Source organism: Ovis canadensis, chromosome 8, assembly GCF_042477335.2.
Source record: "Ovis canadensis isolate MfBH-ARS-UI-01 breed Bighorn chromosome 8, ARS-UI_OviCan_v2, whole genome shotgun sequence".
Classification (NCBI taxonomy): Eukaryota; Metazoa; Chordata; class Mammalia; order Artiodactyla; family Bovidae; genus Ovis; species Ovis canadensis.
The window spans coordinates 23,985,398-24,012,814 of record NC_091252.1 but is presented as its reverse complement, the minus strand read 5'-3'; the positions used below and the strand labels follow the sequence as shown (position 1 = coordinate 24,012,814).

The window sequence follows — 27,417 nt, the reverse complement described above, 5'->3', positions numbered from 1 at the left end:
TACTAGTGTCTAGTGAACAAAGGTCAGGGAAGCTCCTACCCATCCTACGGCACAAGGAAGGATTAGCAAGTGAAAAATGGCAACAGGCCCTTCCCTGGCAGTTCACTGGTTAAGACTCTGCCTTCCATTGTGGGGGGCTGCAGGTTCGATCCCTGGCCAGGGAGCTAAGATCCTACATGCCTCGTGACCAAAAAACCAAAACATAAAACAGAAGCAATACTGAAACAAATTCAATTAAAGACTTTAAAAATGGCAACAGTGTTGAGGTTAAGAAGACCTTAGAAAATTAATACATTTTAAATGTATTTTAGAGATTGCTATTTTAAAATGATTCTACATTTTAAAGCTTTAAAGTCTAAAGGAGTAAGTTTTAGTATTTGTGTATACTAATCCTCAGGGTACAATTAAATAATATGCCTCTTTTCAGTGGGAAAAAAGCACCTTTATCCTCTAAATTCTTTGAACATCTATGTATAATTTATGACCCAGAGAAAACATTTAGAAATTTTGGAGGAACTTAGAAAAAGCAAAATCTGTACACTAGGTTTTTTGTAAAGGATTTTATATAGTGATCAATTTATTGAGGAGTTTTTGAGGGATAAACACATCTCATATGGGGTACAAGGGAATTCACTGATATTTTCCTGCACCACTTGGAAGGATGGGAAATTCAAGGTGATACCCATTTTATCCTAACATTTCTCACAACGACTTGGACATTAGTTTCCCAGGGGATAGTCAGGGCCAAGTCTTCCTTGCTCTGCTGGGAGGAGGGAAGGACAGGGTAAGAGGCACAAGCAGACCTAATCTAAGCTCTCCTTCAAACTTCTCTTCCTTCCCCGACTCCCCTGGAAGGAGGGACAGAAAATTTTTTGCTTTGTCTGCTCACATTTCTTTTTCATTATACTCTGTTTACCCAGGTGGTGACTTTTTAACCTGAACGCTCAAATTTTCATATCCTTTAAGTATTTTAAATTTTAGTTTCAAGCACAGGCTTTAGCATCAGATAGACTTAGGTTGAAATAGTGACTTTACCATATTTTAGGTATCTGTGCTTGATTTTACACTCTTACAATGATAATTATTAGTAATAATTATAGTGAATATATGTCCATATGTATGTGTGTATATATATACATATTAATATATTCATCTTCAGATACTGTGGACAGTTTCTAAAACAGTCATTCTCAATCTTGGAAGCATATAAATATTACCTAGAAAGCTTTCAATATTATCTAGGGAGCTTTCAAATCTAAACGTCTGCAGAGTGGGAGCCAGGTGGTTAGAAATGTTGAAAAGCCCCTTCCCTGTGTTGTGAGGGTGCACCAGTGGGCTGGGAAACACTGCTCTGGCCCCAGAAGATAGGAGGGAAAGAACACATTAATTAATACTGTAGAGAACATCCTGCCACAAAACACCACAAAATACCGAAACTCAGGCGCGGAGAGGCACAGAAACTCGCCTCCAGTTCACTTCAGTTGTGTCAGACTCTTTGCGACACCCTGGACTAAGCCCGCCAGGCTCCTCTGCCCATGGCATTCTCCAGGCAAAGATCCTGGAGTGGGTTGCCATGCCCTCCTCCAGGGGATCTTCCTGACCCAAGGACTGAACCCGCATCTTCTGCGTTGCAGGTGGATTCTTTACCGCAGAACCATTGGGGAAGCCCCCTCCAGTTACATAGCTAGTAATTTCATCAAAAGGCATCCAAAGCATGTTCCAAATGACCCAATCAAATATAGGCCAAAGAATTCAACAGACATTTCTCCAAAGACATACAGATGGCTAATAAACACTGGAAAAGATGCTCGACATCACTCATTATCAGAGAAATGCAAATCAAAACCACAATGAGGTACCATTTCGTGCTGCTCAGAATGGCTGCTATCCAAAAGTCTACAAACAACAAATGTTGGGGAGGGTGTGGAGCAAAAGGGAACCCTCTTACACTGCTGGTGGGAATGCAATCTAGTACAGCCACTATGGAGAACAGTGTAGCGATTCCTTAAAAATTTGGAAATAGAACTGCCATACGACCCAGCAATCCCACTGCCGGGCATACACACTGAGGAAACCAGAAGTGAAAGAGACACATATACCCCAATGTTCATCACAGCACTGTTTACAATAGCCAGGACATGGAATCAACCTAGATGTCCACTGGCAGAAGAATGGATAAGAAAGTTGTGGTACATATACACAATGGAATATTACTCAGCCATTAAAATGAATATATTTGAGTCAGTTCTAATGAGTTGGGTGAAATTGGAGCCTATTATACAGAGTGAAGTAAGTCAGAAAGAAAGTCACCAACACAGTATATTAATGCATATATATGGAGTTTAGAAAGATGGTAAAGTGAGGTCACTCAGTCGTGTCTGACTCTTTTCAACCCCGTGGACTATAGCCTACCAGGCTCCTCAGTCCATGGAATCTTCCAGGCAAGAGTACTGGAGTGGGTTGCCATTTCCTTCTTCAGGGGATCTTCCTGACCCAGGGGTTGAATCCGGATCTCCCGCATTGCTGGCAGAGACTTTACCCTCTGAGCCTGTAACAATGACCCTATATGCAAGACAGCAAAAGAGACACAGATGTAAAGAACAGACTTTTGGACTCTGCGGGAGAAGGTAAGGGTAGGATGATTTGAGAGAATAGCATTGAAACATGTATATTACCATATGTGAAACAGATGACCAGTCCAAGTTTGATGCATGAGACAGGCCACTCAAAGCCGGTGCACTGGGACAACCCAGAGGGATGGGTGGGGAGGGAGGTCGGAGGGAGGTTCAGGATGGGGGACACATGTACACCCGTGGCTGATTCATGTCAATATATGGCAAAACCACCACAATATTCTAAAGTAATTAGCTTCCAACTAAAATAAATAAATTAATTTTTTAAAAAAGCATGTTCTTCAGTGTATTAGTAAGGATCACGGTCAGAGTGGCATAACTTATCTGTCCTTTCCTGTTTGTACCTCAAATTTCTCTGTTCTGCCCACCTCCCAAGGGCTCCCTCAGCCCGGGTCTGAGTGTGCTCTGGGGAGTTTTAAGTGACCCAGGAACTTATTTAGGCAAGACTGTTGGTATACCATCCCTTTGTCCAGGTAAGATTCCCACTGCAACTCTCCCTCTGAAGAAAGGTCAATTGTGGAGGAGTGAACAGGTTTTCATTAACTTAACCAAACACACACCCATTGTTTTCCAGGTGGATTATCTACAGAGACAAAGAACACAAGGGTGAAGATGGCTGTTTTCCTTAGCTTTAAAGAAGTGAAGGAAATTCACCATCCTAAGTGCCAAGAAAAAGGAGGATGTAAACACAATCTCCTTTGACTAAACAATTAACCTGGTTAATTCCTCCATCCTTCAAGACTCAGCTGAGGCAAGCATCCGCAAAGAAACCTTCCTTTGTCTCCTCCCCCATCTGAGTTAGGAGAGCTCCCTTATTTGCCCAGCTGCGTACTTGGCTTAACTCTGCACTGCTTTATATTACATTTATATTCTGTTATATTTTTATCATACTGCACTGCTTTATAGAGCATCTGCCTTCTCATGAGTCCATGAACAACCTGGGTAAAAAGGGTCATGCCTCTTCCTGTCTCTTCAGTATCTAGCACAATCCTTGGCACATAGAAGATCTTCAGTAGCTGTTTCTGAATCAATATCAATATTTCCTTATTATGAACAGTGATAGAAGACATCAAGAGGGCAGACCTTAACATTTTGTAAATCAGAAAAATGAGTCAGAGCTTAGAAGAAGTTTAGATGACTCAAGGTGGAAAGTCATTAACTGTTTTTAGCTCCTTTTAACTGCTAGGAGTCAACTCTAACCTGTTGTTTAATCTCCAGGGTAGAGAGGACCGGAACAATGAAATAGGCTCTAAAAAGTGATTTAATCACCGATTCTGATTCATCCTTTGGTGCATCCTTGTTCGCTATCACCAGAAACCATTTAAAAGCCATGCTTGGCGTTCTATAGAGCCATTTTAATGGCCGTGATTACAAATCAGGGACCTCTTCAGTATAACAAGAAACACTGATATGTTTATACACGTTCCAGGCAATTATGAGTGTTCCTCTTTCAAGCAACAATATGTCTCTCTTAATGTTTATTAGACTATATTCTGAAAGTAACTATAGAAACTACTAGTTAGTTGTTTACTCAATAAATCATTTTATAGCTATGAATCTGTATAAGGCTCTTTGGCAGGCAACGAGAGGCTCAATATAAAGACCCACATTGGCAATGCAGGAGACCTAGGTTCCATCCCTGGGTCAGGGAGATTCCCTGGAGAAGGAAATGGCAACCCACTTGCCTAGAAAATTCCACTGACAGAGGAGCCTGGCAGGCTACAGTCCATGGAGTCACAAAGAGTTGGCCACGATTGAGTGACTAACACTTTATCACTTTCAATATGAGAGACCCACACAGGACCCTGATAGACTTTACCATCTAAGAGAGGACAAAAAATGAAACCAACTGAGCAATACAGCAAATCATTCAAGACGAAAAGTAAGTAACTATACTGTATTTTGCAGATGAAGATGGTATAGATAGGAGGAAAAGTTACCGAGACAGCTAAAGATCTGAGGAGGTGCGGCAGGAGCTGGTATTTCTTAGTCCCTGCCATGCTTTCTGGTCACATGGCCAGGTCAGGTCAGGCTAGGAACAGAAATGTAAATTTCTAGTCTTTTGTCTCAAAAATATGACTGCTCATCAACCTATAGGTACAGCCCATGGGCTTCAGATTAGACAAATTATACAGCTGATGCTTTTTATTGGCAGATTCTGTATCTGTGAATTTGCCTCCCTACAAAAATGTGTGACACCAGAATCAATACAGCGCTTTCGTGGTCCCTCCTGGACAAGGGCAGAGCCCCGAAAAAGTTGGGAGGACTGGTGTATGCCTCCTAGCAAGGGAATCAAAAAGCTAGCCTCCACCTTCTTCTTTCAACTCTCAGATGGTACACAAGTGCCCTTCTCACAGAGTACAGTGAAGGCTACCATGAAGGCTAGTTCTTCTGTTGAAAAAGGCCTCCTCGCCTAGTTGGTGGTATAGTGGTGAACATAGCTGCCTTCCAAGCAGTATACCTGGGTTCAATCCCCAGCCAACGCAGCAGGTTGATCTTTGGGGCTTAAATGGCAACCCACGCCAGTGTTCTTGCCTGGAGAATCCCAGGGATGGGGGAGCCTGGTGGGCTGCCGTCTATGGGGTCGCACAGAGTCGGACACGACTGAATTGACTTAGCAGCAGCAGGTGGTGCTAGTGGTAAAGAACCCACCTGCCAATGCAGGAGACTAAGAGACATGGGTTCAATCCCTGGGTTGGGAAGATCCCCTGGAGAAGCGCATGGCAACCCACTGCAGTATTCTTGCCTGGAGAATCCCATGGACAGAGGAACCTAACGAGCTAAGGTCCACAGGGTCGCAAAGAGTCTGACACAACTGAAGGGACTTAGCACGCATGCTCGCAGGCACCAAGCCTAGTGCTGAAGAGCCAAGGGGTATCCTAAGTGCCTGAAGGCTGTCTGTGCCTTAGGGAGAAATGCACATATTGAATAAGCTTCAGAAGTTCTGTTCAAGTTTCCTAAGTTAAATAAGCTTAATAGTGCTGTGGGCTGGGAGTGTTCAATATTAGTGAGTGAACAGTATGTATTAAATGAAACAGAAACACACATCAAACAAAGTTATATACTAATAAGTTGACAAAAAATATTGAGTCCAGAGGTTCAGAGGAACCTACCACTGTATTTACCAGAAGCAAGGATCGCTTATTGTAAAGCTCCCTTCCTTCCCCTCTTCAGGGCATTGGGCCCCTGTGCTTGCAAGCCCATGGATCTTGCCATCGGTCGGCAACGGCATTCACAAGAAACTGTCCCATAAACACACACACAAACACCCTTTCATCTCCGGTATTCTGACACCAAGCGTCAACAGTGGTACTTTCTTCGCCTAGGATATTGATTCCTAATCATTTCTTTTTGTTGATGATTGATACCCTTTTCCTTGATTTAAACGTACACGTAATTTTAGCCCACATGCTCCGTTGGCATAAAGTCCAGAGCCACCGGACCACTTGAGTGTGTAAGGGCCACTGTTTAATAATTTCTCAATATTCAAGTCTGTGAACCGGCAGACGATTCTGACGATTGAGACCTCGGTTGATTGGACCTCGGTGATATCCAAAAGAAAAAAATGCTTTTATGTTTGTGGATTATTTCAATGAACTATATAGAAAGTGGGTATCAATAAATGTATTTACAAAAAAAAAAAAAGAGAGAAAATTGAAGGCAGCGCGGACCTCAAGCCGGCTTCAGACATCGCTGGGCGGAGCAGGCTCCCTGAGCCCGGAGCGCGCGCCCCCGGCCGGATGCCCGAATCGGCCGGCAGGTGGCGCCCAGCGGTGGGCTGCAGCCCCGCGAGGTCTGGGCCAGGTAGACTGGAAGGGGCGGAGGTAACTGGGAGCGGGCAGCGGAGGCCGCCCCGCGGCCCCCACCCGCTCCACGCCGCGCTCGCTGCACGCGTGCGGGGAGAGGACGCGGCCAGCTGCGTTCCGAGATCCGGCACCGCCGCTGCTTCTCCGCCAGGCGCCGGGCGTCCCCGCCACTCTCAATCCGAAGTCGGCCACTATGGAGGCGCAGGCTCGAGGTGAGTGGTCGCCGATGGCCCCGAGGGTCAGGCCCTAGGGCTCCCAAAGGCCCTTTCTCCTCATCACCTAACTTTGCTCCCCGGCCGAGCGGATGGGTGACCTCACCCCGCGTGTCCACCACTCTACTCCTCCCCGCGCCTGCGGGACAATTCCTGCTCCCCCAGACTCAGGATGTGCTGTGGGTTGGGGACCAGTGGAGAGGACCCTCGACAGGAAACGCGCCCCCGGACTGCTCGACTTCTTTCCCAGCCAGTCGCGCTCGCGCTTCCCACACCCCGCGGGCGCCCGCAGGACCTGTTGGGCAGGGTCCGGAGAACGCCTTTCGTCCGCTTCTCCTCGCGGGGAGTGGGGAGAGGCCGCGACGACTCCTGCCGTACACGGTGGGCTCGCGTCCTGCACCTCCCGAATCCCGAGCTGAGCGCAGCGCGCGCCGAGGTGCTGGCTCCGCGGAGACCCTTGGTCTCCCGGACACCCGAGGGGTTTGCAGCGCGGGCACCTGCCTTCCGAGGCCGGGGAGTGCGTTACCCGCCCGCTGATTTTCGCAGCTCGACGCGAGCGTCCCGGTTTCCTTCGATCGGGGGGCGACCTCTGCCTCCCTTGGCGCGGGGCCTTCGAGCCCGAGAGGGCTTCACCGAGGGCAGCCTGGTGTCTTGAGGTCGCCAGCAGGGAAGGGCTAGGGAATCCCGATGGAATCGTGCCAGAATGGAAGTAAATGGTATGTGTAAAGAAGCAGAGGTGGACGAATGTGGAGCGGGAGACTGGTGGGAAGTCTGACTCTATAGAGTCTCTCTTGGGAGCAATGCTGAGAAGGAATGAATGCGGTGTTCAGCCTTTTTCAGGCTTTAGAACAATCATCACCACCTTTCTTTCACGGGAAATTCTATGTAGGCTTTTAAATCAAATAAGAGCCCCGTTTGAAAAAATTAAAAAACGAAGAGTTTCATGACCCTATGTGTTCCCCTTTTAGGGGCTTGTGTCCTACATGAGAGCGACTTGGCAGATGCTGGGTCTGGAGTCACCCAACAGGTTTGGCTGCCAGGCTTACAATGGTCTGAACAGTACGAACTACCCTCATTCTTTCTATCAGCCAAGATCTTGTCCATAAAGCTGCTGCTTCCAGTATTTTTCCTCCACTATCTATCTAAATAGGAGAGGAGAATTCAACCAAGGCTGGGGAATTTTTGTATGTGTGCTGTGTGCTGAGTCGTGTTGGACCCTTTGCAACCCCATGAACTGTAGCCTACCAGGCTCCACTGTCCATGGAATTTTCCAGGCAAGATACTGGAGTGGGTTGCCATGCCCTCTTCCAGGGGAAATTTCCCAACTCAGGGATCAAACCTTCATGTCTTGTGTCTCCTGCACTGGCTGGCAGATTCTTTACCACTGTGCCTCCTGGGAAGCTCCTGGGGAGCTGCTTAGTCTAATTCAAAAGTTGAGATCAGGTTGGAGGCCTCCACTCCTAAACTGAAGCAGGTAGGGACAGCTGGAGCTTTCCAACCTGGTTTGACAATGAGAATTATTTGCAGTTTTAAATACAGGCCCTGGCCCATTCCGGATCCAGCAAACTGGAATCTCTGGGGCCTGGGCATGGGTATATTTGAAAGCTTCCCAAGTGAATCTGTTATTCAGTGAGGTTGGAGAGAAAAACTACAGCAGGTAGGAAACATTCATCAGATTGGACCCACTGGTGTTCCCGGTTTGCTTTACTTGTGAGATTTACTTTACAAACACTCCAGTGCTTTCCTTTGCCAAGCACTGTGCTACGAGGAACAAACATGGCCTGGATCCCTGCTCTGTGAAATTTGTAGTAGAGAAAGAGACGGATATTAACTTGAGAGTTATTTGATAACTAAACAGAAAAATTGCAACCATCTAAATGATAAGAAGAGGACCCCAGGGTAGTGAGAGCCTGAAGGAATCTCCCACCCTAGTAAGGTAGTGAAGTTGCTCAGTCGTGTCCACCTCTCTGCAACCTCATGGACTGTAGCCTACCAGGCTCCTCCGTCCATGGGTTTTCCCAGGCAAGAATACTGGAGTGGGTCGCCAGTGAGAGCCTGAAGAAAGCTCCCAGCCCAGCAGGTGATAGTCAAACCAGCAGAGTTGGCTCACTGTGTCCCTGCTTCTCCTCTTTGTGCTTTACATGGGTTGACTCACGGCTTCACAGCAGTTCCATGAGCGAGGTAGTGTGGTCCTTCCCATTCTCCAGAAAGGAAACAAGCCAGATATGTTAATTCCTTATTACAACAAGTATATAATATTGCAGAGTGGATGCTGTAAAGGCCTACTCCCCACGGAAAGCCTACCACTTTCAGGAGAGAACCAAAACTGAAGTCCCTACCTGCTCGTCCTCTCTTTGGCCCCCTCTGCCTCTTTCCCCCTTCATGTGAAGCCCTCCCAGGAAGACTGTTAGGGTGATGGTCAGCCAGGGGGGCAAAAGTGAATAGAGTTGAGAAATACTTGGGAAGAAAAAAATGGTAACTTGGGTTGGCTGTGAAGGATGGCGGATGACTTGGGAAGGAAACAATGGTAACTTGGATTGGCTGTCAAGGATGACTTTCAACTTTATAGTTTTACAATCTGGTGGGTGATATTTGCCCCTTAAATTCTCATCTTCCCCATTAAGTTCTCCATTTTCAGACTTTTTTTTTTTTTTTTGGTCAGTTAAGCAGCAGACATATTAAGTTCTTTAAAAATGAAATGTTTCACAAAATGTTTATGGTTTTATTAAAGAGATCTTCTTTCTATTTGGTACATTTCTCTGGCTAAATAATTGCCTCTTAGATTCTAAGAGAGTCCTGTAGTTTCCTAAAGGCAAGCTTCTAACCTCAGCACTGTTTATTTTAGAGTTATCTAGAGTGGAGAAGGAAATGGCAACCCACTCCAATGTTCTTGCCTGGAGAATCCCAGGGATGGGGGAGCCTGGTGGGCTGCCATCTATGGGGTCACACAGAGTCGGACACAACTGAAGTGACTTAGCAGCAGAATGGGGATGGCTTCTCTTTCTGCCCCTTGATCTAGAGAAAAGCAAACATGAATGAAGTTAAGTGGTCAGTGCTATTGAGATATCCTCAGGTACTTTATAGTACCTCTTCCTGGAGGAGGGCGTGGGAACCCTCTCCAGTATTCTTGCCTGGAGAATCCCATGGACAGAGGAGCCTGGGGGCTTCCAGTCCCTGGGGTTGCAAAGAGTCGGACAGGACTGAAGCGTCTCAGCACACACTTTACAGTACAGATGCTATGGACTTCGTTTGCACACAAATCTCCATAAATGCAGTAGTGGGTCTTAGAAGTGAAATGCTGCTGTTAGGTTCTTTGACTTTGTAGAACAGATTACTTGCAACAGAACAAGAAGACATTCTGGGAAGTTGGCAGAAGGAAAAACACAGAAGTGGGGTTAGGAACAATTCCAGGAGGAGAGGCTAGGGAACTGTGTGCCATGAGAGGCCCAGAAGAGGCTGCTGTTGCCAGTTGTTTTCCTGGTACTAGAGAATTTTGCTTTAATAAAGTTGATATGTTAGACAGAGAGTTTATTTTGGAATGTAGCATTTTCCTGAAATATTTGGCAGTCCTTTAAAGAAGATTCCTGATCTTTTGGAACCACCTTTCACATTTCATTACTCTAGAAATTAACTTTTTGTCTTTCCCAATGTCTTGAATGTTACAAGGAAAAATTTCACTTAATACTTGTATGTATTCAGATTAATAATTGTATTAGTGGCCTATGATTGCTGTAACTGTAGGGTAAGGGAGTTAGAGAAGGGGAGGTTTGGAAGAAGAATGAGACTAGCACTTTATAGAAACAGATCACCTTTAATGGGGCGAGAAGGGGCAGCAGTCAGATTAGTGAGCTGCTGCACTAACCCAAGAAAAGAGTAAGTATATATAGGCATATATGTGGAAAGCTACTGTCTTAAGGGGGCCTGTTCTTCTCCAAGGTTGTTCAGAGTAGTTCTGTCTTAAACGGCTGGGGCAAGGAATTCTGGATATTGGCCAGAGGCTGGACTGGCTGGGAGCTGGGCACAATCAACCTTAATGTCCTTTTTTTTTCCTTCTTTGTTTTACATAGAATGGTGGGGAGGACCTGGAGGGGAGTTTTAACTCCAGGTTATTTTGAGCCATGTAACTTTCCTTCAATAACAAATTACTACAAATATAGTGGCTTAAAACAACAGAAATGTATTCTCGCACAGTTCTGGAGGCTTGAAGTCCAAAATTACCACTGCTGGAACAGGTTAGGATGTCAGCAAGGCTTCGATCTTTCTGGATGCTCTCAGAAATGCTTTTTCCTTGCCTCCTCCAACCACTGGCCACGTCTCTTCAGCCTCTGCCCTTGTGGTCCTGTTGCCTTCTCTTCTGTCAGATCTCCCTCTAAGAATATTTGTGATATTTCATTTGGAGCTCACCTGGAGAGTCTAAGGTAATCTTCCCATCCCAAGATTCTTTTCCCATAAAAGGTGATATTTACAGGCCCCAGGGACCAGGACCTGATATATTTGGGGGCCAATATTCAGCCAATTATAGTTACTATCTTTTATATTCAGACATTCTATTCAGGAGGATTCTCAGAAGTCCATGAATGACTTAAAGTAATAAATGTCAGATTAAGCCTGTTTGCAGATTCCGTTAAAGTGAAATGTCATGTTTATCTTACGTTCCTCTTTGCTCACAGGACATTTGTTTGGACCTGTCTTGTTCCAGGGAGAAGTCAGGGCACTTTATGCAGAGAAATGAAACACAGGAAGATAATGTAAGTTAGATGAAAGAAAACAAACAGATAAGAACCAAAAATAAAGCAAAGAATGAGCTCTAGAAAAAATAAATACAGTTGTATCCTTTTTATTAATATTCCATGCAAACAAATTCTTGCTTTGTAAGCAAAGCATATTATTGTTTTTTGACAAAACAGTAAAATAATCCCTTCTCTCTCAAAGAGCAAGAGGTTAAGTCTCTTATATTGTAGGGATCCGATTACCCAAAGAAAAAGAAATCTGTTTTCCACATTTCAGGCGGTACAATCATAAACCTCAATCTATGGAAGCTAGGTATTATACCTTTTGGTTTATGACTTTTAAAAATATTATGAAGAGTATTCTTACTGTCTTCAAAGCTATTTTCTACTGTTTTACTTTCCCTCTAAATAAAAATCTTAAAGTAGGTAGTGATGTACATATAAGATAAAGTCAATCATTTGTAACAAATCATATACTGTTAGGCTTCCCTGATGGCTCAGTGGTAGAGAATCCACCTGCCAGTGTAGGAGACACAAGCTTGATCCCTGGACTGGAAAGATACCCTGGAGAAGGAAATGGCAACCCAGTACTGGAAATGGTGCTCCAGTATTCTTGCTGGGAAATCCCATGGACAGAGGAGCCTGGCAGCCTACGGGTCCATTGGGTCACAAAAGAATCAGACACAACTTAACGATTAAACAGCAGCATGTACTGTTGTTGCAATTACATTTTTTATAAAATGGAGTCACATGAATCATAGATATTATTTTGTTGTCGTTGTTGTTCAGTTGCTAAGTTGTGTCCAGCTCTTTGTGACCCCATGGACTGCAGCATGCCAGGTTCCTCTGTCCTCCACTGTCTCTAGGAGTTGGCTCAAATTTGTGTCCATTGAGATGGTGATGCTATCTAACCATCTCATCCTCTGCCACCACCCTCTTCTTTTGCCTTCAGTCTTTTCTAGCATGAGGGTCTTTTCCAAGGAGTTGACTCTTCATATCAGGTGACCAAAGTATTGGAGCTTCAGCTTCAGCATCAGTCCTTCCAATGAATATTCAGGATTGATTTCCTTCAGGATTGACTGGTTTGATCTCTTTGCAGTCCAAGGGACTCTCAAGAGTTCTCTCCAGCACCACAGTTCAAAAGCATCAACTCTTTACTGCTCAGCCTTCTTTGTGGTCTAGCTTTATGGTTTTTATGGTCTAACTCTCATATCCATACATGACTGCTGAGAAAACCATAGCTTTGACTATATGGACTTTTATCAGCAAAGTGCTTTTTAACATGCTGTCTAGGTTTGTCATAGCTTTCCTTCCAAGGAGCAAATTTCTTTTAATTTCATGGCTGCAGTCACTGTCTGCAGCGATTTTGGAGCCCAGGAAGATAAAATCTGTCACTGTTTCCACTTTTTCCCCATCTATTTGCCATGAAGTGTTGGGACTGGAAACCATGATGTTAGTGTCAGCTTTTTCACTCTCCTCTTTTACCCTCATTAAGAGGCTCTTTATTTCCTGTTCACTTTCTGCCATTAGAGTTGCTATCATCTGTATAGCTGGTGTTGTTGACATTTCTCACAGCAGTCTTGATTCCAGCTTGTGATTCATCCAGCTCAGCACACTAGAAGCTATTTTGAATTGCATTCCCTAATATATGCCTTGTTTTCTTAATACTTTTTGGCAGGCAGAATTTGAGAAGTTGCTTCAAAAAACTTAGAAGTATATGAGTCCATTTTTCTGGTTAATCATAAGATTTGGTGCTTGGTGTTAATATGTTGTCTCATGTATTCTTCACAATACAACCTCTGAACTAAATCTGCATTTTTATACTATGGAACTGAGACTGAGCAGACTTGCTTACTTCCTCTAATTTACCAGCCAATGTGTGTGCTGTGTGGCTTAGTCATGTCCGACTCTTTGTGACACCATGGACCATAGCCTGCCATGCTCCTCTGGGCATGAGATTTCCCAGGCAAGAATACTGGGGTGGGTTGCCATTTCCTTCTCCAGGGGATCTTCCCCAGCCACGGATCGAACTCATGTCTACTACATTATAAGCAGATTCTTTATCCTCTGAGCCACCAGCGAAGCCTCGGGAACTACGTAAATAATAAATAAGTACTTTAGCAACTATCCTTTAAAATATGTAAATCATCTATACTTAAAAACTGGGAATTGGAGAAAAGAGGGTGGCAGCCCCAGTTACCAGCCTGGCTTGCTTTCCATGTACGTGAATGTTCGTCATTGCTGCAGTTCTGGAATGTCCCCAGCAACACTTTGAAGCCGCTTCCTAAACTGACTCAGGATGCAGTTAAGAACACATGAAGGATGACCCTAAACTGTGGATTTTCAAGCTTGTCATTCTGCTTGTCATTGAATGTTTATGAAATGAAGTGTAATTTATTTAAAATCTATGCATTAAATTAAGAATCATTATTAATGCACCAGGGAAGGCAGTAGAACATTTTAATGAATTTGAGTTGGCTAAAAGAAAGCTTTGGGTCCTCAAGGAAAGATGAATTTTAAATAGTTTCTCACAGTGTGAGTCGTTTATAAATGTTGCATTTTGAGGCAGAGCATGTGAAAGTCCCAGAATAAAACCACAAATCTCCAAGAATACCCCTTTATCACCAACCTATTACTTCTTCCTCAGAAGAGAAAAATCTGATGCTTGGCTACTTGTGCTATAGCCAAATGATATACCACATACCAAAAAATGGTGTCTATATGTTATATCTCATCTCCAGACTTATATCTCGTTATTTGCAGCTTACACAAATTATATTTTCTCTGACGTATATCTAAAACGCAGAATCCACCAAGCCCTTGGAAACTGCAAAATGAAATTTTCTTATAATTAGACACTTCTTTTGTCAATCAGTAGCAAGAGCAGCTTGTCAAGGATCCTGGAAACAGAACTGATTCATTCAGAAGAAAATGATAACTATGGGGACAATGAGAGGGGTCTCCTCAGATTTCTCTCTTTCAGAGTCTCTGGCTGTTGGATATTTTTTGTTTGTTTTCCCCTGATTTCCGCCCCCTGTATGTGAACGAGCTGAGAGTAGTGATAATGAGAATAGTAAATAGTCTATAAATATTGCCAACATTTGGGATTTCAGAATTCATGTAGGATTCATTTCTACATGAAGACATCATGGAAAGATGGTTCCGTTACTTAAGAGTCGAGACAAGTCAGGAGGAAATTGAAGTCTTTGATCCTCACTATTCCTCTTTTGATACCCCCAGGATCCATCTTCTTGCTTTCTGCAAAGTTTATTTCAAATGATGGAAAGGTTCTTATAAGCACTCACCCATTTCTCCTAATTTACACATTCCATGAAGGACATTACTGACAAGGAAAATGTCTGTTTATTGTGGACTTACTGTGTGCCGGACCTGGTTCCAATTGTTTATATGAGATGTTCCGTCAGATTCCCAGAGCCCACCCTCAATGACTCTGTACCTGAAAGAAGGAAGCTTATTCTGAGGATTAGGACTCGCATTTGTCCCTGTGACCATTAAGAGAATGTATAGAGGTAAGAACATACATGCAGAACTTTTTTGAAATGTGATCTTGCTATTTTGGGAGGGGAGAGTGCTGAAGAATTGATGCTTTTGAACTGTGGTGTTGGAGAAGACCCTTGCGAGTCCCTTGGACTGCATGGAGATCCAACCAGTCCATCCTAAAGGAGACCAGTCCTGGGTGTTCATTGGAAGGACTGATGCTGAGACTGAAACTCCAGTACTTTGGCCACCTCATGAGAAGAGTTGACTCACTGGAAAAGACCCTGATGCTGGGAGGGGTTGGGGGCAGGAGGAGAAAGGGACGACAGAGGATGAGATGGCTGGATGGCATCACTGACTCGATGGACGTGAGCCTGAGTGAACTCCAGGAGTTGGTGATGGACAGGGAGGCCTAGCGTGCTGCGATTCATGGGGTCGCAAAGAGTCGGACACGACTGAGCAACTGAACTGAACTGAACTGAACTGATCTGAACTGATCCACCAGCCAGAAGGCAGCTGGTTATTCCATGGCAGTGCTCAATGCATGTGCCTTACGGATTCTCTTCCATGCAGGAAAAGGGCTGAGCGGAGACCTTGGCCTCTCCTTTCCAGAAACGATTTTGACATCTGAGAGAAAAAGGCCCTTGTATTTACAAACAGAAAATCTAATACATTCGAAAAGCAAATCTTGTATTGGAAAAAAAAAAGTGGGTTGAGTACGTAAAAAACAGGGAAAACACACATCTAAACAATGATTCATACATACATTTGAAAAGAATTGGAATCACAATATTACCTACCCCCCTAATGACTTACATTCTTTGTTTACATTTTAAAATATATTTTATTTTTGAATTGGAGGATAATTGCTTTACAATGTTGTGCTGGTTTCTGCCATATGACTATGCAAATAAGTCATAATCATGTATATATCCCCTCCTTCGTGAGCCTGCCTCCCCCTCTCCCATCCCACTCAACTCAAATTCTTTGATTATGTATGTTATGGGGTTGCTGACCTCCTTCATTAAGAGAATTGGACAAATAATAGTGGTATTAGCACTAACTTTTTTTTATTCTTTTATTTAGTTTAAAATTTTTTGATTTATTTTTAATTGGAGGATAATTGCTTTACAGTGTTGTGTTGGTTTCTGCCATACATCAACAGGAATCAGCCACAGATACATATGTGCCCTCTCTCTGAACCTACATATGAATCTCCCTCCCACCCCATCCCACCCCATACCATCCCTCTAGGTTCTCACAGAGCACAGGATTGAGCTCCCTGCATCATACAGCAAATTTCCACTGGCTACCTCTTTTACATATGGTAATGGATATATTTCAAGGCTACTCTCTCAATTCATTCCACCCTCTCCTTCCCCCGCTGTGTCCGTTAATCTGTTCTCTGTGTCTGCGTCTCTACTGCTCTCTTCAGATAGGTTCATCAGGATCATTGTCCTAGATTCCATATATATGCATTAATATATGATATTTGGTTTTCTGATTTACTTCATTTTGTATCACAGGCTCTAGATTCATCCACCTCACTGGAACTGACTCAGATTTGTTCCTTTTTATGGCTGAGTAATATTCCATTGTATATATGTTCCATAACTTTTTTATCCATTCATCTGTCGATGGGCATCTAGGTTATTCTATCTCCTGCTTATTGTAAATAATGCTGCAGTGAACATTGAGGTGTCTTTTAGAATTGTGGTTTTCCCAGGTTTTTGTCCAGTAGTGGGATTTCTGGGTCATATGGTAGTTTTATTCCTAATATACTTTTTAAAGAAATCTCCATACTATTCTCCATAATGGGTGTATGAATTTACATTCTCACCAACAGTGCAGGAGGGCTCCCTTTTCTCCACATCTCTCCAGCATTTATTGTTTGTAGATTTTTTTTTTATCATGGCTATTCTGACTGTTGTGAGATGATATATATCTCATTGTAGTTTTGATTTTCATTTATCGTATAATAAGCAATGTTGAGTATTTTTTTCAGGTGTTTATTAGCCGTCTGTATGTCTTCTTTGGAGAATCGTCTCTTTAGGTCTTCCTCCCATTGTTAGATTTTCTTGTTTGTTTTTCTGGTATTGAGCTGCATGAAATGCTTTATTTTGGAGAGGAATCCTTTGTCAGTTGCTTCATTTGCAGTTACCTTCTCCCATTGTGAGGGTTGTCTTTTCACCTTGTTTGTGGTTTCCTTTGCTGTGCAAAAGCTTTTAAGTTTAATTAGGTCTCATTTGTTTATTTTTTTCATTTATTTCCATTACTGTAGGAGGTGGGTCATAGAGGATCTTGCTATGATTTATGTAAAAGAGTTTTTTGTCTATGTTTTCCCTGTACGAGTTTTATAGTTTCTGGTCTTACATTTAGGTCTTTAATCCACTTTGAGTTTATCTTTGTGTATGGTGTTAGGGAGTGTTCTAATTTCATTCTTTCACACATAGCTGTCCAGTTTTCCCAGCACTACTTATTAAAGAGACTGTCTTTTCCTCACAGTATATTCTTGCCTCTTTCGTCAAAGATGAGGTGCCCATAGGTGCGCGGGTGCATCTCTGGGCTTTCTCTCTTGTTCCATTGGCCTGTATTTCTGTTTTTGTGCCAGTACCACACTATCTTGATGACCTACTGGCCTCACTTGGCACAGTCGCTCAGTCCCTCCTCCCTGGAGCTCTTCGTTCTCTTGGTTTCCAGGATGCTAAGTGCTTTCCCCCAACTCCTTCACAAGCCCTGCCTCAGTCGCCTTTCTTTCTGTCTGCACTCATTCTCTTGGTGAGCTTCTCACACTTTTAAAACTAACCATCTGAAAACTAACAACTCCCGCATGTGTTTTCCCAGCCTGGACCTGGCCCCTCACCTTCAGCCTGTTCACTTGCTGTCTCTACATGAATGCCTAATAAGCATCTTGAACTTAATGTGTCTGACATTGAATTTCTGATCTTCTTTCCTGGAAATAACCCTAGAATCCCAGCATCTCCCAAAGTTATCCGCATCTCAGCTAACAACACCATTTCAACCACAGTAGCCCCAAACCTATCGTTGGAAAGGCCCCATCATAGCCCATTTCCAGTCTGTCATGCTAGCTCTACTTTCAAAAATATGAAAATGTGTGTGTTAGTTGCTCAGTCATTGCCAACTCTTTGTGACCCCATGCACTGTAGCCTGCCAGGCTTCTCTGTCCATGGGATTTCCCAGGCAAAAATACTGGAGTGGGTTGCCATTTCCTCTTCTGGGGTAGAGGGGGGGTCTTCCCAACCTAGGGATCGAACCCAGGTCTCCTGTATTGCAGGCAGATTCTTTACCATCTGAGCTACCAGAGAATCCCCCTTTCAAAATATGCCTAGAGTCAAACGACTTGCACCCTCTCTGCACCTCCCAGACGATGGTCTGGGCCACCATCATCTCTCACTGACTCTCTGCTGGAGTTTCCTAACTGGTCTCCCTGCTTTGGCCCTGGCCTGTCTTCAGGTTGTTCCTCCACATGGTGCGGAGAGTGACCCTCTCAAAACATGTGGCACCATGCCACTCGTCCCTTCAGGACTCGGCAGTCAGCTCTCCTTTCTCTCAGGATAAAGGGCGGGGTCCTTGCTGTGGCCACGAGGCTGCGCCATGATCGGTCCCCCTTCTTCCTTGTTTCCTCCCTGCCCTCATCTCCTAACGGACGCCCTCTGAGTTCCCCCGGCTGCCTCCTCACAGCCTTTCCACTCACTGAGTCTCCTGCCTCAGAAACTCTCCCTCGGCTGCCTCCCCGGCTCGTGTCCTCATCCTCGTTTCCAGTCGGGGTCACCCTTCGTCCTGGCAGCCGGGCCCTGTTGCGAGGAGACAGTTCTCCATCAGTCTCTCGAGTTTCCGCACGGCTGGTCTTGGGAGCAAAGGCATTCACAGCTGATTCCCCCTGGACTGTCTTTGCAGGGAGGTTTTGCATAGCAGGCCGCCTTGGAAGACAGAGACCTCCTCCCTTAGGGGTAGGTAGGTTTATCGTCCGAGATAATAAAGATCAGGACTCCAGCAAGACCCGATGTCTGCAGATCTGTTTAAAATCAGAGCATCCTAATCTCGGTGTTGCTCTCAGAAACTCATCCCACTGTGTAATCAGACAACACCTGGCCCTCAGCGTGTCACCCTGCCAGAATTAGGGCTCAGGGAACCGGTGCAATGATGTTACCATGGCTACGGCTATCACTGTGAGTAATAAATTCTCTCTGTTCTGTGACCCAGGAGTCGGGTGTTTTCTGCCAGCATCTCCGAAGCTGGCAGGCTAATTTGTTTGTTCGCCAAGTGGGGCGAAATCCAACCCTTCACAATTCTTGACACCCGTCCTGAGCCATTAACTTCAGACGGCCCTGTTTTAGGCTTCCTCTAGCTGCGCCTTGTCCAGAGTGAGCAGTCTGTAAGCCCACCTAGAACCTGTGTCTCTTCTCCTAGGCTGTCCTCGGGGTCCCCAGGACTCCAGAACGCTCTGCGTAAACAGCCCTCAGTGGGCTGCCAGGCTCACGTGTCCCTTCGCAGGTGGACCATGTTGCCAGCGTGAACAGTCTTCATCCTGAGCTATGACAGAGCTGACTGCTCTTAGAGGTGGCAGTGGTGTACGGGCAATGTACTGCTTGTCAAAGTGTGATCCCTTGACCAGCCTCATTAGCTTCACCTGGGAACTTGTTAGAAATGCATATCCTTAAAGCCCCACTCTGGGCTTCCCAGGTGGTGCTAGTGGTAAAGAACCCGCCTGCCAGTGTAGGAGACATGAGATGAGAGTTCAGTCCCTGGGTTGGGAAGGTCCCCTGGAGGAGGGCATAGCAATCCACTCCAGTATTCTTGCCTGGAGAATCCCATGGTCAGAGGAGCCTGGCGGGCTACAGTCCATGGGGTCACACAGAGCTGGACACGACTGAAGCTGCTTAGCATGCATGCACGCAAGCCCTATTTCTAGACCGACTGAAACAGAGCCTTTGGAGACGAGCCATCTCTGTCTCCAGTGCCCTTCCAATGATTCTGATGCACACTCTGCTTGAAACTTCCGATATAAACTCACCGGGCTGGGTTTCTGCATGCACGTGTATGGGAGCCCCTACTTGTTCTCATGGTGGACAGACCCCAGGGTGACCCCAGTGAGGAATGATTTCTTGTTTGCATACCCCTGTGTGATCCCTCCGCCTGGATTTCAGGTCTGTTTGCTCACCTCTTGCTCGAGAGGTTGGGTCAAATGTCCTTTGAGCTCCTGACTAGCTTGTTCCTGAAAGTCTCATTAAAATTCTTTATCACATGTTGCTTTTTAAATATAAAAGTATGTATACATGTATGTACCAGATGTCCCAGGTGGTGCTAGCAGTAAAGAACCCAGCTGTCAATGCAGGAGACATAAGAAACTCAGGTTTGGTCCCTGGTTCACGAAAACCCCTGGAGGAGGGCATGGCAACCCACTCCAGTATTTTTGCCTGGAGAATCCCATGGATAGAGGAGCCTGGCAGGCTGCAGTCCACAGGATTGTAAAGAGTTGGGCATGTTTGAAGCGACTTAGCATGTATGCGTGTGTGTGTGTGTGTGTGTGTGTGTGTGTTTATAATGCTGCTGTTCCTATATATATATATATATACAAAACTATAAAGCAGCAATAATGGAACTATGCTTGTTTCCATTTCTATGTGGAAAGCTGCTGCTGCTAAGTCGCTTCAGTCGTGTCTGACTCTGTGCAACCCCATAGACAGCAGCTCACCAGGCTTCCCCCATCCCTGGGATTCTCCAGGCAAGAATACTGGAGTGGGTTGTCATTTCCTTCTCCAATGCATGAAAGTGAAAAGTGAAAGTGAAGTCGCTCAGTTATGTCCAACTCCTAGCGACCCCATGGACTGCAGCCTACCAGGCTCCTCCATCCATGGGATTTTCCAGGCAAGAGTACTGGAGTGGGTTGCCATTGCCTTCTCCGAAGTTTGCAGCCAAATTAGACATTTTCTTTTCCTAACGTAATTCCTAAAATTTAAGTCTGGATGCTGGTCCTTTGCATTTAGAGAATGACTGTACACCCACATAAGCTGTTTCTCTAGGCTGAGGATATGAGTGTATCATGTGGGGAGAAGTCAGGAGGAAGAAATAGAAGAAAAAAAAGAAAGAGGTTCTGGCATATAAAGGGACTCCAGCCTAGTGGTGGGAACACAGATGTTGTCTCATAGAATTGAATTCATGAACTGAATTGAGTTCAGTTACTTTTTGGATGTGTGACGTTTAACTGAAGTCTCAGCTTTCTCATCTGAAAAATGGTGAGAGTGGGGGGTTTGGTGATGACTGAGACAATGCCCATGAGGCACTTAGGACAGTGCTTGGGTACTATTCCAGTAATGAAAAGGAAATGTGAGATTTATTTATTAAACCAAAGTCCTTTCTTATGAGCTTACCGCCCTATTTTTGTCATAGCAGTTAGGTGTCAAGCTACTATCTTTAATGCATTCTTTTATCAGAAAATTCTTTGGATTTTGTACACCACCTACCATGTGATTAAAAATAGCTCTCTGGAGCTAAGGAAAGATGAGTAGGTTGAAGATAGAAATAAATATATAAGTTGCTGGAATTTGGACATCTGGCCTGCATGCAGAGTTCTTTTCTGGAGTGTAAATTTTACCTAGTAAAACACACTGCAATTTTGCTAACAAGAGGGTATTTTAAATGATTGCTCCTTTGGTCCTTCTTGGATCAAAACTTAGAGATAGGCAGACATACAAAGTCGTGTTCGTCATTTGGACACATTTTGAGGATGTGAGTGCTCAGTTGCTCAGTCGTGTCTGACTCTTTGTGACCCCAGGGACCCACCAGGCTCCTCTGTCCATTTCCCAGACAAGAATACTGGAGTGGGTTTCTGTTTCCTACTCCAGGGGATCTTCCTGACCCAGGGATTAAAGCAGCGTCTCTTGTGTCTCCTGCATTGGCAGGTGGATTCTTTACCACGAGCGCTGCTTGGGAAGCCCTTCTGAGGATGAATGAGTTAAATTCTTTGCTTCCATTTCCGCTGCTTCTCTCATGATAATTTCATAGATCATCGGAGGCGGGGGAGTGCTGGCAGTGCTTATCTTTTCAGATGGCAGATCTTATTTCTGGCCTTTTGTGGTTTGGATGTTGATTATTACAGTGCAGCCTTGCTGAAGCAGTGCGGAGCCCATGGAGCAAGGTGTGTGTTCGGGTGGCAGGCCTTTGAACATCCTGGTGTCTGTTGCTTAGCAGCACACTTGAGATTTCCAAGTATTCTGAAAAGCACCTAATGACAAATGTAGGTTTCTGCTCTTGCTATTTCAGAGGTTTCAAAACATAAGGCACAAATGAAAACTACATATATATGTGTATATATATATGTATGTGCTGTGCGAAGTCACTTCAGTCATGTCCGACTCCTTGTGACCCTATGGGCCATAGCCCTTCAGGCTCCTCTGTCCATGGGATTCTCCAGGCAGGAATACTGGAGTGGGTTGCCTTGCCTCCTCCAAGGAGTCTTATATGCATATATATTTTAGGTATATATATATATATATATATATATATATATATATATATATATATATATATACACATATCTATATACACACACCCATCCCAATCTATTTCCTTTATTCTGCCTTCTTTTTCTTCATAGCACTATCCATTTTATATTATGCATAACTATTTGCCTTCGTTTTCTCTCAACTATTATTTAAACTCCTTGAGGGCAGGGAACTTTGTCTTCTTTATTTTCATATCCCCAGTGTCTGGAACAATGACTAGTCCATGGAAAACACTCTGTAAATACTTGTGGAGGAAACAAAAATGAAGGAGTGAATAGTACTGAGTGGATAACATCTTATCTAACCCCAGCAGGGTGTAACAGGGGATGACCATGTCAATTTTTATAAGAAATGGCTAATTTTTTTAAAAAAAATTTTTATTGTAACTTCTCATCAAATCTTTCTAAACTAAAGAAGCGCTAGTAAGAGCGATGGGCTTCCCCGGTGGCTCAGCAGTCAAGAATCTGCCTGAAACGCAGGAGATGTAGGAGACACGGGTTCAATCCCTAAGTCAGAAAGATCCCCTGGAGGAGGGCATGGCAACCCGCTCTTAGCATTCTTGCCTAGAGAATCCCATGGACAGAGGAGCCTGGTGGGCTGCAGTCCCTAGGGTTGCACAGAGTCGGACATGACGGAAGAAACTTAGCACACACACATGCAGTAAGAGTGATGGTAAGAATTCTCAGTGTTCTTTCTCTGTCATGATTACCTGCAACACTGAAGTACCGAAGATGACTTTAAGCTTAGGAGCTGAGGGATGGCGATATAAAAATAAAAGCTGGGGAAGAACTAAGTTGCCCCTCTTAAGGAAAGGAGAGTGAGAGGACTCTGGAGAGGGGGAGGGGGAAATACAGGAAGGAGGGAAGGAAGGACCCCCAAAGAGTGAGCCTTGGAGAGAGAAAAGGAAATACAGCGGGACACAAGAAGAGATGCCTGGAGGCTGATGAGAGAAACTTAGGACAAGAGGTGCTTCTAATGGCGCTTTCCCGGGAAATGAGGTCAATCACCTCCTAGTTTTCCCCGTGATATCTTGATTCAATGAATAATTTCTTTTTTAAAATGGAGTTTTGTTGGTAAGACAGCTCAAAAGAAAAGAGGTCACTGGACACCTGATATATATTTGACAAGCAACGAAATAGATACTAGGTTTCTCCCGGTCTCCATTAAGCCGCTATTGAACAGATACGTAATAGACTTCAGGATGAGCTGTGCAGATGAACCGTGTGCCCTGGGTTCCCAGGTTTTCCTGGCTGTCCTGGTGCAGAGTCCAAGAAGGCAAAGGAGGGACCAGAAAGAGAGACTGTAACCCACTCTCTTGAGGATGCTTTATTCGAGCAGCTGATTTTCAGTGCCGTGGGAAACCCTGCATCAGCAATACTTCATCATGCTGTTTTACCTGGACAAATGAAAGTCTCATTCATAGAAATAAAAGCTACCGGAATTTGGTAGCATTTTCTCCTGTAATGTGCAGGTGGCCTGATCTGCTTGCTCTTTTGTAGAGATTTACGAGAAGGTATGTCCTTATTCTTACATCCACTCTTCTGCCTGTTGCAAGAAGTTACTGAATTAAACTTGAAAAGCACTTATTTCCTTCCCTGAATGAGCCACCTCCCTCAGGTCTCTGCTGATGGCCTGTGAGGCTTTGAAATATTGATGTCTATGCATCCATTTTCCTCCCAATTTCACTGACCTTTCATTGGAGAGTATTTTTAGCTTTGTTGAAAATTTAGGGCAAATTCTGATTTCTGAGGGCATCTCTTATAGGTGGGTATTCTTTCAGTTTCATAAAACTCAAGATGTATTCTGTAAAATGAATATTTGACTCAGGGTTAGCCTTTATACTAATAAAGTTGTACACTATGAAGTAAATTTAAAATAAGCTCCCAAGGAATGACTGTGTAATGTAAAAGCATTTTTTTTTTGTAAAATCTAATCTTAATACAAATAGATGTAATCATTTTGATAATCAAATATTTGTTGAGGCCGTATGTAAATACTACTATTGTGCTGTTAAAATGTCTCAAATACTACTATTGTGCTGTTAAAATGTCTCTGACTTCCTAGCAAATACAGTAAATGCTGCTGCTAACACATTAGCTTTTTGAGCTGTGAGCTGTGTTTATCCACACACCAGTGAAGGGTTCTCTCGACTGTGCTAGATGGCATGCTCACCATTGGACATTTTTCTGTGTCTCCATTTCCCAAGCCCACTTTCTAGATTCCCAGGTTTTGTCCACCTGGAATCCTGGTTCCTTTCATATTGACTTGACAGATCCCATCCAACTGCTAATGAACTTCTGATTTTCTCCCTGGAGTTAATCCCTGTCTTTTCCCAACTTCCATGGCACTTTGAATCTGTTGTGTCCTTAAGGAACAGCACCATCACCAAGAACTGGGAGAAGTTCATTAGTAATCTCATACAGTCTCATTTTGCAGATGAAAACACTCCAAGATCTGGGCTGGGGGTGGGTCGTTGGCTCAGGCTGGTTTCTTTTACGTAGGTTTTCTTCCTGCCTCGCGGCCCTGTGATCCTGTCATGTGTGTGCCTTCTCCCTTCTGAATCACGCTGTGATTTGTTCTTGTGCCCTGTTGAAAAGACTATTTGGAAGTGTTTGTTTTTTTTTTTAAACAGTTAACATTTTATTCATTGCAATCAGATTCAGAATATTTACATTCTTAAATTCAGCTTGCAAATCTTATCCTATTTATAAAATGAGCAAATGCTAATAATTACTGTTAAAGGAACTTTGAATAGTATGATATTAAAATAGTCTGATATTAACCAATATATACATGTAGCTGATATAGTCAATTTCACGTTTGAGTACTTCAGTTTTTCCAGTTGACTATCCTGCCCAATTACTTAAATCTTGTAAATCTAGAAATTAAATATATAAATATAGTAAATCTAAAATTCTCTTAAATGTTCTAATGTTACTTACAAATTTAGTAAGATTTCTACTTTAAAATCACATTTAAATCAATGACCTAATTAAATGTTTAAAATTGTAATTATAAACCTGATAGTTTCTCAAAAGATGAAACTCTCTCAACCGTAATATGAAATTCCAAATATTCAGATGCCTTCCCACAAGTTTGCCAGTTCTGTGGTCTTACTCATTTCTTCATGCGGCAGTTACCTGAAATATCCATGTGTCAAGGCATTGTTCTAAACTCCAGAAAAAAATAAGCAAACAAAAAGAAAATTTCTGCCCTCAGGAAATTTCTTCCCCCTATTTGAGGGAAGAAAGTGAAAGTCGCTCAGTCGTGTCCAACTCTTTGTGAGCCCATGGACTAGTCCATGGAATTCTCTAGGCCAGAATACTGGAGTGGGTAACCTTTCCCTTCTCCAGGGGATCTTCCCAACCCAGGGATCGAATCCAGAGTGGATTCTTTACCAGCTGAGCCACAAGGGAAGCCCATTTGAGGGAAGAGGCAAATAGTAACCATGGGCTGCCTCCCGGACTATAGCCCGCCAGGCTCCTCTGTCCATGGAATTCTCTAGGCAAGAATTCTAGCTTGGGTTGCCATTCTCTTCTCCAGGGCGTCTTCTGTACCCAGGGATTGAACCCAGGTCTCCTGCATTACAGGCAGATTCTTTACTGCTGCACCACCTGGGAAGCCCACATAAATAGTAAACAACATAAATTAATTAAAGATGTACTATACTAGATGTATTGGTCATTGTTAAAGAAAACAGTGACCAGTTGAAGGGGGTGGTGGAGTGATGGTCATAGATGATCTGCATCTTTGTGGGGCTGATACTCTGCACAGAGACTTTGCTCTCTTAATTGAGCTTACTTTCCAGGAGACAGAGTTGGCTTTCTGAGTACGTGTGAAGTTGTTCAAGGACAAGAGCTTTAGGTTGGAACATTGCCTGCATTCTCACTGGGGACCCTGGTGAATACCCTGAACTGCTGTGTCTGCAATTCTGGGACTTCTAGAGGGAAATCTGCAGCCCCCACTTGATTGGATTTTGCATTTCTTTGCCTCTTACGAACTATGAACATTCTTTCCACCCAGCTGTAAAGACCTCTGCTGTATCTCTGAAATCCTTCATATTCCTTGAGTCACTCAGTCTTAACAGACACACCTGACTGCATTCTTGGCATCCTTCATAGTTCTCTCCTTCATTTGGACACAACTTCCCCGGTCACTTTCCTGTTCAACTTTAGCTCTCCTGGCAACAAAACTTCAAGAAGAAAAACACTGTGCTTTATTCCATTACTCTGTTTATCACTGTGTGCTGTGGAACACAGAGGATTACCCAAGAAAGCCCTCAGGACATGTTGCTAAAAGCAGTAAGTACCGGGAACGCTCCCTGGCGGTCTGTGATTACGATTGAGGGCTCTCACTGCCGCAGCCCGGGTTCTCTTCCTGGTCCGGCAAGCCTTGCTTCTTCCTCTCCACCTGCCAGCTACCAACCTCCTCAGTGACTGTACCACCTTTGGGCTTCCCTGGTGGCTCAGATGGTAAAGAATTCGCCTGGAATGCAGGAGACCAGGTTTGATCCCTGGGTCGGGAAGATCCCCTGGAGAAGGAAATGGCAACCCCCATTCCAATATTCTTGCCTGGAGAATTCCACGGACAGAGCAGCGTGGTGGGCTGCAGTCCAGGGGGTCACAAAGAGTCCAACACGACTGAGCAATTAGCACAACAACAGCAGTTAGTGTTGCTCAAAGAAAGACAGGGTCATCCCACTCAGCCTCCTGGTTCAAGTCAACTGCTCAGAGGCTGGACTCCCTCGAGAGTGAATGTTGTTGTTCAGTCTCCAAGTCAGGTCCAGCCCTTTGTGACCCCATGGACTGCACCCCACCAGGCCTCCCTGTCTCTTACCATCTCCCGAAGTTTGCCCAAGTTCATGTCCATTGAATCTGTGATACCATCCAGAGGATACATCTCATTCTCTGTCACCCTCTTCTCCTTTTGTCCTCAATCTTTCCCAGCATCAGGATCTTTTCCAGTGAGTCGGATCTTCGCATCAGGTGGCCAAAGTACTGGAGCTTCAGCTT

At 44.2% G+C, this 27,417-nt stretch overlaps 1 protein-coding gene across 8 annotated transcripts in view; it reads left to right on the top strand.

Moving 5' to 3' along the window:
- Nucleotides 1-6,346: 6,346 nt before the first annotated feature.
- Nucleotides 6,347-27,417, top strand: part of TPD52L1 (TPD52 like 1) — a 94,188-nt gene continuing 73,117 nt past the window's right edge. For 2 of the 8 annotated variants that reach the window (XM_069599043.1, XM_069599041.1), the window contains exon 1: nt 6,376-6,651. In XM_069599043.1, the coding sequence (XP_069455144.1) occupies nt 6,633-6,651 (19 nt within the window). In that variant the 5' untranslated portion in view covers nt 6,376-6,632. Of the gene's footprint in view, nt 6,652-26,547; nt 26,707-27,417 lie in introns of those variants that run through there. The other 6 variants (XM_069599048.1, XM_069599042.1, XM_069599049.1 and 3 more) reach the window with 6 other exon arrangements.